Genomic DNA, 14,837 nt, shown 5'->3' on the forward strand with positions numbered 1-14,837 from the left:
CTTCATTTGAATAAGCGTTGGTGGCGTGCTGTATGACCTGGTGAGTTATTCCCTCAATTTCTTCAAATCACCATCTTTCTGATGGTGTTCCAACAGAATGTTATCGCCTTCAGCTATTGTGCATCTGAGCATCATTTTCTTCCATCTGCTCTCTCGACGCTCTCTTGATATAGCAGTGATGATGTACATCATACATCAATCTCGGAGTCTCACGTCTCTGGTGAAACCTGATGCCTCTTACCACCGCACCAACCCCACGATACAAACGCGCTCATTATTTCTGGCATCCAGATGATACGGTGGCCCAATTTCCGACGTGGAGAGCGAGAGGGTGCGCATGAAGCAATGGATGACCTAAGGGTGAGATGAGACATTGAGACGTATGCTCGCTGGGAGGTATTGGGACCCAGAGTAGGATGCGAATTTGCTTCTTCGTGCGAATCTCCCTATTTTTGACGGCTGACTTTTCTGATTCGGTGTCATGCCGCAGTTACATCGAGAGATTTCACCTCTCACTGTCTCGAACTCGCCATCACGTCCGCAACCTGACATCAAGCAGCAGATGCTCGACTCCTGCACTATCGCTGGTGCTGATGCCTGCATGTCCGTTCCTGGGTGCGTCGCTGTCACCATCTGAACCATGTCAGCTATTTTATGGTTGCTGTGCGATTTCCAGACGTTCAAGTTAACCCCCTGGATTACTTCACGCTCCCCTTACTCCACAGAGGCGCTGGGTCTCAGTTGAAGATTCATGGACTTCATATCACAATGCTTGAAAGGGTGCATGGATCCCCCGGTAGTGCTTCAGCAACGATCCTAAACATATTTATATTTATATTCGTATCCGACGTCCGTATTTCCACCTCGTCGAACAAAAGCGAAAGGCAAGCTCGTCCACAAGCATTAACCAACTTCAGCTTCAAGACTCATCCCTCACGTCATCAAGCCAGTATATAGAGATATTGAAGATATTGATTAAAATATAAACATTGTCAGCACGTATAGCAAATCACTTGATTAAATAATATTACGAAAACTTTTATATATCTCCTTGGAATCTACTTCGGGATACCAAATAATACCAGAAAGTGGGAATAAATAAAAACAAATTATCCTACTCCTTGCAGAGCACTAGCCGACTGTGAACTTCACCGAGTATCAGACGCCACTGCCAGTCAATATATGCACACGTTCCTGGAGAGCGATCGAGGTCATAACAGTCGCTGCGTCGGCATGGGCAACGAGCTTAGCGTGGTATTCTCGAATGCCAAGGATCAGGCGCGGTCCCAGCACAACAATCTGCATGGCCTGCAAAATCTGGACGAAGCCAAGAATAATCTGAGTGTACAGGGAATCCTATAGAGACGATAAATTGTAGTAGCATGCATAGGTAAGTGAAAGATTGACATACCGTTACCAAGGAAGTAGCGAACATGATGCAAGAAATGACAACCATGCTACCACACCCGATCCTTCAGTGGAAAAACAGGAACCATAATCACGATATGAGCTTACCTCGTAAAGTGAACCGCGTGACTTTTTATCAACACTGTGAAATAGTTCCCTATAATCCCTCCTGCCAAATATTGTCGAAGTTCACGGAAGTGTTTTAGCGCAATCCAGACTGCGAGACATAGCGCGACGACCTCCAACACGATCAACAGTGTCAAAGAAATAGTATACAGGAGTGATAGATCATTCAGGACCACACTCTCAGAGGCAAGCATGCACTGATAAGTGCTGGAGAGAATGGGTCCCACTAGTATTCATCAATGAGCATCAAGCACGTTTTTTTTCATCCACAATTAAGCGTACCCTCCAAAATATGCATAGTCATCAATACGGTGACTACTCCGTTGAAAATATTGAAAGCCAGGAAGATGACAATGAGGAATATCAGGATTTTTCTGGATCGTTGATACATGGCATGCAACCGTGTGATAATGATGACTTGCAGCATGTTTCAGTCAAGTCAAAATCACCGAGGTCTCGCAAGTGCCAAGCTCACCCTGCAGCATCGCAACTACCACAGTAACCGTCCAATACCATACTATGGATATCCTAAAGCCTGACAAATCCAATAAGTGACCAGCCTCGGGTAGCACACACTCCAAACAGACTCACATCTGTGACGGTATAGCACGATAGTCATCAGTGAAAGAACCACACCCACTCCTACATGGCACTATAGTTAATTGGAGTGAATGGCAGTTATATGTGCAGAAGACTCACTGTATCTGACAGCAAAATGGTCGGAACAGTCCCTGAATGCCACTGGTCAGAAGCAAATACAACGAACGCACTGAGACATACCCAACATGTACACGCTGATTGTAAGAGATAGACAATTAGTGCGACACCGATTGTGTAGCCTTCCGAACATACGCAGTAGATAAGATTCCAAGGTAGCGCGCCTAAAATACTCTCAAGTCAGCACAACATGGCAACAATAACGAATAAGGTACATGCATTGAGATACAAAACTGTCATTAGGGACCAGCGTTGTCTCTGGAATCAAATGTATATTCGTGTGTTCCTTTGACACTAGACTGTACTCACCCAGATCAGTTCCACCTATAAAACCATTCTCAGCGAGATGGCGGCTCCGGTGATAGCATCGACATACCTCTTGTCCAAATGTAGTTGCTGAAAGTACTTGTGAGATCAGCAGTCCTTGGATATCATCATGCTTACCCCAATCATATGTTACTACAACGAAGGCTGCAACTGCAAGGCAGCAGTAGAGGTTAGATTGAAATATTGGATCCGAGTGCTCTCCACGAACCTGTAAAATAGCTGAAAATACGATTTACATTAATTGTCGGCCACAAAGCCGGATCATCTGGGACTGTAGTCATATTGGTAGAGAATTGGGTGTGAATAAGAAGCAAACTTGGTAGATGAGTATGACAATCATATTCGCACTATATATGGATACCGCCATCCAGTGCGAAATGAGATAAAGGAGTGGTATCTGTGCAGTTCACGTAGATGAGGCAGTTGCATAATCATCAAGCTGTCGTACCATAAGGATGCTCATTATGTAAATGTATGCGGAAACTTGCTATGTGGTCGACGACCGGTAATGTTTTGAGTTTTTGTATTCCTTATATAGACATTTCGGGCATTGTGAAAATGCGACTGCCGTGACTGGTGCATGTGGTCCAGACACAGGCATGGCTGCTGCTGGTTCGGATTTTTTGCAGGTGCATGTTGAGGGCACTGCATTAGTACGATAATAGCTATGAATGTACTTTATTAAGTTCGCTAGAGTTTCAGTGAAGCTTTGGAATAACGCTGGTATTATGCACCTAGAATAGTTTAGAGTCTACTAGGTACGAGTCAGTGTGGGTTGTTGCTAAGCTCAGTGAAACGGTGTGGTGGCAATAAATGCAAGCCAGTGCACAGTGTGAGTTACTTTTTCCGAGGTCACAGTGTTGCTGCTGTCAGACATAGTATACCAATACCAGGAATACAAGCATGATGGAATAGACGTACACAGCAGCTATATCACTCTAGTCTAGATACAAGCGTTACAATGGAACATCCACTCCTACGCTTCTCACGTCCCACTGTCGTCTGAATCGGTCTCCCATAGCTTATCCGAATTGTCGTAAGGGGAGTTCCGAAGCGCCATTAGTTGTGAATGTGCTTCCTCCAATGCTAATCGCAAATCAATATCGGCAGCGCAATTCCTCAAATAACGCTCGTAAAATTTGAAACCCCATAGAGTTGGAAATACCTCGGCTAGAAAATATGGTACGCGTGCAACTTCCGACACCGGGAGTACCCAAGATGCAGGTTGCGAAGGGTGGTGTGCATAGGCCAAAGCTCCTCGGTCCCGTCCGGTGCTCGAGGAATTGTTGTCGATTGCGTAGCATCCACCGTCAGATGTAGGGTACGCAGCGATCTGCACCTTGACGCCAGTGACATCATGGCGGTGAAGGTGACGCTATAAAAGGCCCGTCTCTTCCAGGATATGAGCTTCAATTCCTGAATGCTCGGCCAGACAACTGGGATATCATTGAGAAACCTATCGTCAAGTTCGAAATTTCCAATGCCAATGAATTTGACAGACGACAGCCTCTTGAACTTGAACAAGGGTCGGAAGCTTTCGGAGTGGATTGGGATGACGAGCAGATAATCAGGATGTTCTGATGTGTCGACCACGTAGATCCGTTCCAAATGTTCAAGAGTTTGACACGACGTTGATAAGGATTCCACGAATGCGGTGACTTCGGGCGGGCTAGCAGATCCGCGATAGCTGATATTGATGTGTGATAGTTGTCGGGTGGTGACTTGACGAACGAAGTGCGTGCACTGTGACAAGGAACCCCTAGAGAGATAGAGGGTTTCGAGACTAGGCAATTCAAGGGGTATACCACTCGCATCGCAGGAGGTTCCGCACAAATTGAGCTTGAGGGTCTGAAGATACCGTGCTTGTTGGATATTGGTGATCGTCTGCCTCGTCAAGGCCCCATCGATTCCAAAAATGGCCAGTCTCATCAACTTTGGAAGCTTTCCGAGACTCGGGGGGACTGTCAAAGCCGTGGTACCATTGCCTGCCGATACTGACAATTGGCGCAGACCATGTGCTTCGGTGGGCAGAGCAGCAAACAATTGCTCTACCTCATGTGTTGGGATGCCAGTTACATCAAACCGGAGCGCTTGCAATCCAAGCGAAATGATCTGGCAAAGCAGCCAGAATTTTGACTTACGCTCCAGAAGACCAAACACGGCCTCGAAATGCAATTCGCAAAGGTTCGGGAAGAGTGTGGTAGGGGGGAACTGCTCGAACAGCCTCTTCAGGACATGACCAATGACATCTGGGCGCAGGATAGGGCAAAATAGATCCAGGGCACTACCAATGCCATCTGTGCGCCGCCTAAGCACTGGACCGCGAGGTAGCTTCTGTGCGTCAGTGAAGCCATCGATGCTAACAAGCCGGCGCACTCTTGATGCGTTCACTCTGAGGCGCTCCCACTCGATGGGAGCTGGCTCTCTGGAAAGACGCTACAAATCAGAGCACGGTGAGTATTGTCCTGTCAGTCAGTCGCATATCAACTTCGAGAACTATAGAGTGCACCTTTGTATTGGGGAGTGAAACCACTGGAGGTTCTGAAGAGTGATCCCTCGTAGGTCTACCATAGTTACCGACTCACCACTTCGATGCAACATTGACAATCAAGACAACCTTCCCTTTGAGTTGTTCAAAGTCATACGCTGGCCCGCTAGTAGGCAGGCGTGTTTTCAAGTGTTTCCAGAGGAAGAAGACATCGTTCGTCGTGAAAGTGAAGGTAGTGGTTGGAGACGTGAGGGCGCAGTGACGCACTGTCGGAATGGCTGAAACGACCGGTAAGTCCCATTGAGTGTCCTGTGGTAATAATATTGATGTTGGTAACGAAGCGTGATTTGTATGTTATTCACACGGTCCACACCTGGGTATGCTAACATCCAAAATTCAAATCGAAGTGAGTATCTACTAAGTACTTAGTCCTTAGCCACGGATGCATGGTATCCCACTCTTTCAAAGCCTAACCAAGGTCACCTGATGAAATCGTAGAGCTGATTGACTTTTGTTCACATCTACATTCACGGTGAGCGTCCCATCCTTTTTCGATTGTTTTTTTGCTAAGCAAACCTATACAGAATCGGAATCTGGTAGTATGCAAGGACTCTAATGCCACAAACATTCTCAAGTCTCGAATTCTTGATCGTCAACCTGAGTTCTGAGGTGTCGGTGTAGTCTCCGGCGTCGTTATAGTAGCTTGTTCATGCGAAATATAGAGGGCGTTTCAATCTACATTCCCAATGTGAGTGAACAGAAGGGCATCAACTGCATGATGGATTCAGTCTGGCACATTTTGGATCGGTTTTCATTGGAATGAGCGTTGATGGTGTGCATTGGCAGCTGTATGACCCGGTGAGTTATTCCCTCAACTTCTTCAAATCTCCAACTTTCTGATAGTGTGCCAACAGAATTTTACCGCCTTCAGCCATTGTGCATCTGAGCATCATTTTCTCTCATCTGCTCTCTCGACGCTCTGATACGGTAGCTCAATTTCCGACGTGGAGAGCGAAAGGGTGCGCATGAAGCAACAGATTACCTAAGAGCGAAATGAGACATTTAGACGTATGCTCGCTGGGAGCCAGAGTACGATGCGAATTTGCTCCTTTATGCGAATCTCCCTATTGTTGACGGCTGACTTTTCTGGTTCTGTCAGCTACAACGAGAGATTCACCTCTCTCACTGTCTCGAACTCGCCATCACGTCCGCAACCCGACATCAAGCAGCAGATGCTCGACTCCTGCACTACCGCTGGTGCTGATGCCTGTCCGTTCCCGGGTGCGTTGCTGTCACCATTTTGAACGTCGGCTATTTTGTGTTTGGTGTGCGACTTCCAGGCATTCGAGTTGGCCCTCTAAATTGTTTCAAACTCGCCTGACTCCACAGAGGTGCTGGTCTCAGTTAAAGAATCATGGCCTGCATATCCCAATGCTTGAAATGGTACGTGAATTTTCCGGTAGTGTTTCAGCAACGATCTCAAACATATTTATATTCGTATCCGTATTTCCACCTCATCGGACAAAAGTGAAAGGCAAGCTCGTCCACAAGCAATAGCCAGCTTCAGCCTCAAGACTCATCAAGTACCCCTCACGTCATCAAGCTATGCATGCACGAACGTGCTTCGCGCACCTTGTAATCACCTTGAATGGATCATCATCTGCAAGCTAGTCGGTGTGAGTTAGGTGAGCAAGCAAGGGTGGGACATTGAATGAGGCGAGCAAATGAATCGAGGATAGATTGCTGAGGAACTGAAGCGGTGCGCTGTCAGATAACTCTACTCGCGCGCGCTGCCTAAGCAATCATGTGAATGATTGTCATCGCATAGAGAAAAGGACGAGTGGTTGGTACAAGTGTGGGTGAGCAGCTAGTACCAGTATACAGAGATATTGAGGATATTGATTTAAACATCGTCAGCACGTATAGCAAATTACTAGATTAAATAGTAATACAACGAAAACTTTGTATGTATCCTTGAAATCTACTTCGGGACACCGATCAATACCTTCATGAAAGTGGGAATTAATAAAAACAGATGATTCAGCTCCTTGCAGAGCAGTAAACGACCGTTCACTTCATCAAGGATCACACACCACTGCTAGTCGATATATGCACACGCTCCTGTAAAGCGATTGAGGTCATAGCAGTCGCTGCGTCGGCATCGGCAATGAGCTTAGCGTGGTATTCTCGAACGCCAAGGATCAGGCGCGGTCCCAGCACACACATCTGCACGACCTCGAGAATCCGAAGAACCCCAGAAATAATAGAGTAAGCGTCCGGGGAACTCTTCTATAGAAACGATAAATTGTGGTAGCGTGCATAGGCAAGTGGAAGATTGACATACCGTTGATAATGTTGGAGTGAAATCAAAAATGAGCTCGAAGCAAGAAACAACAACAAAGCTACCACGTCCGATCCTTCAGTGGAAACACAGGAACCATAATCACAACGAGCTTACCTCGCAAAGTGAACCACGTGACTCTTTATCAACACCGTGAAACAGTCCCTTATAATCCCTCCTGCCGAATGTTGTCGCAGTTCACGGAAGTGTTGTACTGCGATCCAGACTGCGAGACATAGCGCGACGACCTCCCACACAATGCCGAGTATCCAAGTAGCAGACAAAAGAAGTAGGATATCCTCCGGATAGTCGATCTGGCACTGATAAGTGCCGGAGAGAATGAATTCCTCTGGTATTCATCAATGAGTCCCATGCACATTGATTTTCATCCACAATTAAACTCACCCCCTGAAACCTGCATTGTCACCATAATAGTGGCCATCCCGTCAAAAATGCTGACAGCCAAGAAGGTGACAATGAGAAATATCAGGATTTTTCTGGATCGCTGATACATGGCATACAAGCCGAGTGATCATGATAACTTGCAGCATGTTTCAGTCAACTCAAAATCGCTGAGGCCTTTCTAGTGCCATGCTCACCCTGCAGCATCGCATATACTACAATAACCGTCCAATTACATACGGTGTTTATAATAAAGCCTGACGAATCCAGTGAGTGACCAGCAGGTAGCACACACTCCAAACAGACTTACATCTGTGGCAGAACAGTACGACGGTCATTAGTGACCCAGTAAGTTGGTAAAGAACCACACCCACTCCTACAGGGCAGTGCGATTAATTGGAGGTAATGGCAGTGATATGTGCAGAAGACTCACTGTATCTGACAGCAAGATGGTCGGAACACTCACTGAATGCCATTGGTCAGAAGAAGCAAAGGCAACGAATGTACTGAGACATACCCAACATGTTCATGCTGATTATGAGAGATAGATAATTAGTAGCACGCCACCGATTGTGTAGCCTTCCGAACATACGCAGCATATAAGATTCCAAGGTAGCGCGCCTAAAATACTTTCAAGTCAGCACGACATGGCAACCATGATAAATAAGATACATGCACTGAGATACAAAACTTTCATTAGGGAACGGCGTTGTCTCTGGATTCAAATGTATTTTCGTGTGTTTCCCTGACGCCAGACTCTACTCACCCAGATCAATTCCACCTATAAAACCATTGTCAGCGAGATGGCTGCTCCGGTCATAGCATCGACATACCTCTTGTCCAAATGTGAGTGCTGAAAGTACTTGTAAGAAATCAGCATTCCTTGGATATCATCATGCTCACCCCAATCATATGTCATTCCAACGAAGGCGGCAACTGCAAGGCAGCAGTAGAGGTTAGATTGAAATATTGGCAGCATCAAATCCGACTGCTCACGAACCCATAAAATAGCTATGAGTGCGTTGTGCATTGATGGTCGGCCACCAAGCGGGATCATTAGAGACGATAGTCATATTGGCAAAGAATTGGGTGTGGATGAGAAGCAAAGTTGGTGGATTAGTATGACAACAACATTCGCACTATATAGTGCGAATGAGATAAATGGGTGATATCTGTGCAATTCACGTAGATGAGGCAGTTGCATGGTCATCAGGCTATTGTACCATAAGGATGCTAATTAAAGTGCAGAATCTCAAATTTGCAATATCAGAAAGCTTCGATGACCAGTAACCGGTTCACTCCATTGGATGCCGAGTTTTTTTTATTCCTTATATAGAAATTTCATTTCAGCTTGGGACCTTGAAACTCGGGCGCAACTAGGCAGAGATTGAGAGGTACGACCACTTGTTAATAACCCGAAAAAGGGCAAGCTTGGACTACACATCTTTCACGAAAAGCTCAGTACTAGTTGGCGAACAATACTGAGGCGTTGACATTTAGGCTCGTGGTCATCATGATCATCTCAAATTGACGCATAGTCAGACTGATTACGAGTCTAGCAAAGAACAACAACGTCGTGAAATGAAGTACAGGTTATCATAGCAGTGATGGAAGAACCGTTAACGAGAGAGAAAACTGTGAGGGCGCAGCAACAGTGACAGCATGGATAAGGGTAACTTGAAAACTTTATTCCCACCTTTTTGGATTCTAAATACACACCGTCTAACAGGCCAGACAACGGGCGAGCCTTGGCAGGTAAGCGCTTCTGCTTGATCCTGTTGTCTTGTTTGAAAGCATCTCTATTGCAATGCATCGTGCACTAGGCCCGCATAACCCGGCTCTCCATGATGGCGTTGCCTTGGTGGTCGGTGAATAGGTGAATTTAAAGACCGGACTTCTCATGCGTCTAGCATGAACGAAATCTCGAGTACAAGGTATATCGCAGCCGTAACTCTCAGCGCAAGCCCAGTGAAACGGTGCGGTGGCAATAAATGCAAACTAGTGCGCAGCGTGAGTTACTTTTTCGAAGATCAGTGTTGCTGCTTTGAGACATACCAACATCAGGAATATAAGCATGACAGAGTAGACGTATACAGCAGCTATATCACTCTAGTCTAAATACAACCTCGATTGCGTTACGATGGAACAATTCACTCCTACGCTTCTCACGTCCCACTGTCGTCTGAGTCAGTCTCCCATAGCTTATCCGAATTGTCGCAAGGAGAGTTCCGAAGCGCCATTAGTTGCGAATATGCTTTCTCCAGTGCTAATCGCAAATAAATATCGGCAGCGCAATTCCTCAAGTAACGCTCGTAAAATTTGAAATCCCATAGAGTTGGAAATATCTCGGCCAGGAAATATGGTACGCGTGCAACTTCTGACACCCGGGAGTACCCAAGATGCAGGTTGCGAAGGGTGGTTTGCGTAGGCCAAAGCTTCTCGGTCCCGTCCGGTGCTCGAGGAATTGTCGTCGATTGCGTAGCGTCGACCGTCAGATGTAGGGTACGCAGCGATCTGCACCTTGACGCCAGTGACATCATGGCGGTGAAGGTGACGCTATAAAAGGCACGTCTCTTCCAGGAGATGAACTTCAATTCCTGAATGCTCGGCCAGGCAATTGGGACATCATTGAGGAACCTATCGTCAAGTTCGAAATTTCCAATGCCGATGAATTTAACAGACGACAGCCTTTTGAACTTGAACAATGGCCGGAAGCTTTCGGAGTGGAGTGGGATGACGAGCAGATAATCAGGATGTTCTGATTTGTCGACCACATAGATCCGTTCCAAATGTTCAAAAGTTTGGCACGACGTCGCCAGGGATTCCACGAATGCGGTGACTTCGGCCGGGCTAGAAGATCCGCGATAGCTGATATTGATGTGTGATAGTTGTCGGGTGGTGACTTGACGAACGAAGTGCGTGCACTGTGACAAGGAACCCTCAGAGAGATAGAGGGTTTCGAGACTAGGCAATTCAAGGGGTATACCACTCGCATCGCAGGAGGCTCCGCACAAATTGAGCTTGAGGGTCTGAAGATACCGTGCTTGCTGGATATTGATGATCGTCTGCCTCGTCAAGGACATATCGATTCCGAAAATAGCCAGTCTCATCAACTTTGGCAGCTTTCCGAGACTCGCGGGGACTGTCAAAGCTGTGGTGCCATTGCCTGCCGATACTGACAATTGGCGCAGGCCATATGCTTCGGTGGGCAGAGCATCAAACAATTGCTCTACCTCATGTGTTGGGATTCCAGTTACATCAAACCGGAGCGCTTGCAATCCAGGCGAAATGAACTGCCGAAGCAGCCAGAGTTTTGAACTACGCTCCAGAGGACCAAACACGGCCTCGAAATGCAATTCGCAAAGGTTCGGGAAGAGTGTGGTAGGGGGAAACTGCTCGAACAGCCTCTTCAGGACATGACCAATGACGTCTGGGCGCAGGATAGGGCGAAATAGATCCAGGGCACTACCAATGCCATCTGTGCGCCGCCTAAGCACTGGACCGCGAGGTAGCTTCGGCGCGTCAGTGAAGCCATCGATGCTAACAAGCCGGCGCACTCTTGATGCGTTCACTCTCAGGCGCTCCCACTCGATGGGAGTTGGCTCTCTGGAAAGACGCTACAAATCAGAACACGGTGAGCATTGTCCCGTCAAAACTCAAATGGTATACTTCACTTACGACAATATAGTCACAGTAATACCCTTCAACCTTCCCCTCCCAGGTGTCTTGTGGTAAACACATGATAAGGCGTGCCAAACTGGACTGTCTGGACCAGAGGGTATCGAGGGCGGGACCTGCCAGCCTGGAGCAAGTCATCGCCACGTTCACCAAGTCCGTCGCAGAGGACTCGACGTATTGTAAGACTGCATGGATGATATCGTCGAATTCGAAAATGCGATGCATGATTCAAAGTTGTTGGTAGTGCTCAAGCACAGCACCTTTTATATAGCCAATCTCACAAGAATCCACAGATCCACAGATCCTCTGGTGTATTTTCGCGTGGGTATGGAAGTCGTGGCATCTTTGACTCGATCGGCAGCTCCCTTGTGAACATTATGAGACACAAAAAACATTGTTCTGCTGGCACTGCAGCTGTGGTTCGCCACTGTCGCTAACACGGCACCTTTTCGCTGAATGCAAAGTGCACGGGAGGCTTGCACAGTACTTACGATGCGGTGTTCCCTGCAGAATAGCCGGAGCAAAATAAACACAATGGTCATCCACATCAAAACTTGCAAGCCTTACCATGTATTTAAGATGAGAGCGCCGACAGCATCCATATGCTCACATTTTCTCTCAGCACCGATGAGTGGTATGGGGTGCATGACTCGAGGAGTGTGCCGGTGACATGGCTGATGTATTCGCGTGAACTACGGAGAGACGAAATTCCTGTGAAATATTCATGAGCAGTCAGTAACATATCATACGCTATGATTGAAGCTGACAACGTCTTATTGCATTCTAGTAGGCAGAATAAAACAGATATTGGTGAGACAAAGTGTTCGCTACCGTGACATCCTCAGGCTGGAAGAGGCTAGCGTCGGTGTTTGAATTTACATGATTAGGCCACTAGACTCTAGGACTCTTGCTCAATTAACTCATTGTCGACCGGCTCTCGAACGAGTTATGCTTGAAATTCCTCGACATCAAACCTACAGTGGCGTACGAGAATCCTTGAATCCACTTCGCAACTGGTGATCATCCCAAGAATCTAGATTACAAACAATGAGAACACTGGGAGAAAAGGAGGCACAGGCATCGATCGCTCTTACACCCACAGGAAGCCTTCAAATCATAAAAAGGCTCATACCATGAAACAATGATGATGATATCCTCGGTGAGCACTAGCCAGCTGAGTATCAACTGTTGGCACGCTATCAATGTCAGACATGAAAAAGTAACAGTCAAATCAGACTGCCAATAGACACCCCTCAGGACTCAAGTTATTCTGCTCCTACACCCTACTATAGCCGTCCGTTTACTCGCCTCCCTACAGTTCTACCGTCTGTTTTCCTCCAATGAAGCAAAATATTCTCAAAGTTATATCACCATGTGCCCAGGGCTGGGTTCATCCAGCTGCAGTTGTTTGATGATACGGAAATATTCGGAGTCAAGGTATGTGTAGACTGACCTCCTCCATCACGCATTTTTGGCCTTGAACTTGAGAAGGCTGGGACACGAAGTGCTGCGTCTATGGAGCAACGAATGATATCATGTATGACCTACGCTTCCTTGTTTCGGTGCTGGGTAAAGGATCTCAGACATCAGGACAGGATCGAAGCACAGCCTTTTCGAAGATATTTGAATGACGAGCTTTTTTAATAATTGATTACAAAATATGCCTCTTACAAAGAGCGAAGTGTCTGTGCCGTCGCGACACATCACGGTACTACGATCCAAAAACCTGTGCTGCATCCAACGGCATCACTCAGCAAGAAGCTTCTCCACTGTAGCATCAATCGCCTGAGGAGTAGTCGTCGATGCCCAGCGGTTCACAACTTTCCCGTTCTTGTCAACCAAGAACTTCTCAAAGTTCCACTACGAGTGGGAAGTTGCGTTAGTTACGTGCACATCGGCGATCCGACCCCACATAACGAACCTTGATTCTGGCGAGGCCCATGAGGCCAGGCTTCTCGTTCTTGAGCCATTGGTAAACAGGGCTCGTGTTGTCGCCATTGACGTCAGACTTCTTCATAAGAGGAAAGTTTACGCCGTGATTGAGCTCGCAGAAAGATGCAATGGCGGCGTCGTCACCAGGCTCTTGGCCGCCAAACTATGGGACATTGTTGAGCTCTATATCGTAGTGAAACAGTGACTGGAGCAGCGTAGACATACTTGATTGCATGGGAAGCCAAGAATGACGAAGCCGCGTTCCTTGTACTTGTCGTACAAAGCCTGAAGGCCTGAGTGTCTTCTGTCAGTCGCATATCAACTTCGAGAACTATCATAGACTGCACCTTTGTATTGGGGAGTGAAACCACTGAAGATTCCGAAGAGTGAGTCCCTCGTAGGTCTACCATAGTTACCGACTCACCACTTCGATGCAACATTGACAATCAAGACAACCTTCCCTTTGAGTTGTTCAAAGTCGTATGATTGCCCGCTAGGCAGCTCTGTTTTCAAATCATAAAAAGTGTTTCCAGAGGAAGAAGACATCGTTCGTCGTGAAAGTGAAGGTAGTAGTTGGAGATGGAGACGTGAGGATGCAGTGACGCACCGCTGGAATGGCTGAAACGACCGGCAAGTTCCATTGAGTGTGCTGTGATAATAATATCCTAGAGATCTGATGTTGGAATATTGGGTAATCTTTGAGCGTGATTTGGTCAACGAAGGAGTGAGACTTGTGAATGATATTGCAGCTTTCGTCGACATCGATGCATGAACGACAAAATGAACTGTTGGCGCTTGGTGTACGTCTTGCCACGTGTTTATCTTATCTTTCGTGTTCGGCCGTAGTCAATGTCGGCTCCAGCCTCCAGCACGTACGTACCCAATAAATAAATGAAATCTATCCAAGGATCTGCCATTTGCTCATGAACCTATGATCACAGGCTGATCAATAGATCCCGACCACGATTACTTAGCCTGGGGTAGTAAAGGTCGTACATTTCCTCCCGTCGTTTACACACTACTAGTACGGGCTATTGTATCAAGTGTGCAGGACAACGATATCGAGAAATTCTTACAACGGCTGTGCAGGGAAGTTGTTTGTGTTCAAATAGCGGTGTGTATCATAAGTACACTGTATTGGATCGAGTCACGTACGAAGTGCTTGCACTGGTGTCGGTATTCGTGATTTGCAGATTTGTGTTGGTGGCCCGAAGTATAGTTTACCTGAAAGAAATTCTAGAGTGACCATGTTCAGCATAACCATATGTCCAACCGAGACCAACGAAATGTCTGCTAGTCTATGAGCCCAACCTGCATAAACGACCCGAATATCGACTGAGCCAGTTTGAAACTATAGAGTCAACATTTGCTGTGTCCGCGACCAAGAACACCTAGCATGTGAAAGTAAGCCAATCCTAT

General features: G+C 46.8%; 3 protein-coding genes across 3 annotated transcripts; all 3 read right to left on the bottom strand.

Annotated features, from left to right (window-relative positions):
* Positions 1 to 3,428: 3,428 nt before the first annotated feature.
* On the bottom strand, positions 3,429 to 5,408 carry F5891DRAFT_68994 (uncharacterized protein). Its single transcript, XM_041372809.1, has 3 exons — positions 5,163 to 5,408; positions 5,087 to 5,109; positions 3,429 to 5,013 (listed from the first exon to the last, which is right to left on the bottom strand). Exons 1-3 carry the CDS (start codon positions 5,176 to 5,178, stop codon positions 3,748 to 3,750), a joined length of 1,305 nt encoding a protein of 434 aa, XP_041218560.1. The 5' UTR covers positions 5,179 to 5,408; the 3' UTR covers positions 3,429 to 3,747.
* A 4,233-nt stretch (positions 5,409 to 9,641) lies between these two features.
* Positions 9,642 to 11,825, bottom strand: F5891DRAFT_69182 (uncharacterized protein). Its single transcript, XM_041372818.1, has 3 exons — positions 11,487 to 11,825; positions 9,864 to 11,425; positions 9,642 to 9,806 (listed from the first exon to the last, which is right to left on the bottom strand). The coding sequence occupies exons 1-2, from the start codon at positions 11,709 to 11,711 to the stop codon at positions 9,974 to 9,976; spliced, it is 1,677 nt and encodes a 558-aa protein (XP_041218561.1). The 5' UTR covers positions 11,712 to 11,825; the 3' UTR covers positions 9,642 to 9,806; positions 9,864 to 9,973.
* Positions 11,826 to 13,060: 1,235 nt separating this feature from the next.
* F5891DRAFT_1117222 (thioredoxin-like protein) lies at positions 13,061 to 14,160 on the bottom strand. Its single transcript, XM_041363815.1, has 5 exons — positions 13,843 to 14,160; positions 13,766 to 13,788; positions 13,644 to 13,711; positions 13,408 to 13,581; positions 13,061 to 13,346 (listed from the first exon to the last, which is right to left on the bottom strand). The coding sequence occupies exons 1-5, from the start codon at positions 13,962 to 13,964 to the stop codon at positions 13,233 to 13,235; spliced, it is 501 nt and encodes a 166-aa protein (XP_041218562.1). The 5' UTR covers positions 13,965 to 14,160; the 3' UTR covers positions 13,061 to 13,232.
* Positions 14,161 to 14,837: the final 677 nt, after the last annotated feature.

The sequence above is a fragment of the Suillus fuscotomentosus genome (assembly GCF_016647785.1).
Source record: "Suillus fuscotomentosus strain FC203 chromosome Unknown F5891scaffold_111, whole genome shotgun sequence".
NCBI classification, from domain to species: Eukaryota; Fungi; Basidiomycota; class Agaricomycetes; order Boletales; family Suillaceae; genus Suillus; species Suillus fuscotomentosus.

Coding starts and splice junctions, on each gene's coding strand:
- F5891DRAFT_68994 (XM_041372809.1), bottom strand. Junction 5,014..5,086: donor TTTCACTCCCCAATACAAAG/GTGCACTCTATA, acceptor TCTGATTTGTAG/CGTCTTTCCAGAGAGCCAGC.
- F5891DRAFT_69182 (XM_041372818.1), bottom strand. CDS start 11,711: ATGCATCGCATTTTCGAATTCGACGATATCATCCATGCAGTCTTACAA. Junction 11,426..11,486: donor ATTACTGTGACTATATTGTC/GTAAGTGAAGTA, acceptor TCTGATTTGTAG/CGTCTTTCCAGAGAGCCAAC.
- F5891DRAFT_1117222 (XM_041363815.1), bottom strand. CDS start 13,964: ATGTCTTCTTCCTCTGGAAACACTTTTTATGATTTGAAAACAGAGCTG. Junction 13,712..13,765: donor TTTCACTCCCCAATACAAAG/GTGCAGTCTATG, acceptor GAAGACACTCAG/GCCTTCAGGCTTTGTACGAC. Junction 13,347..13,407: donor TGGGCCTCGCCAGAATCAAG/GTTCGTTATGTG, acceptor TCCCACTCGTAG/TGGAACTTTGAGAAGTTCTT.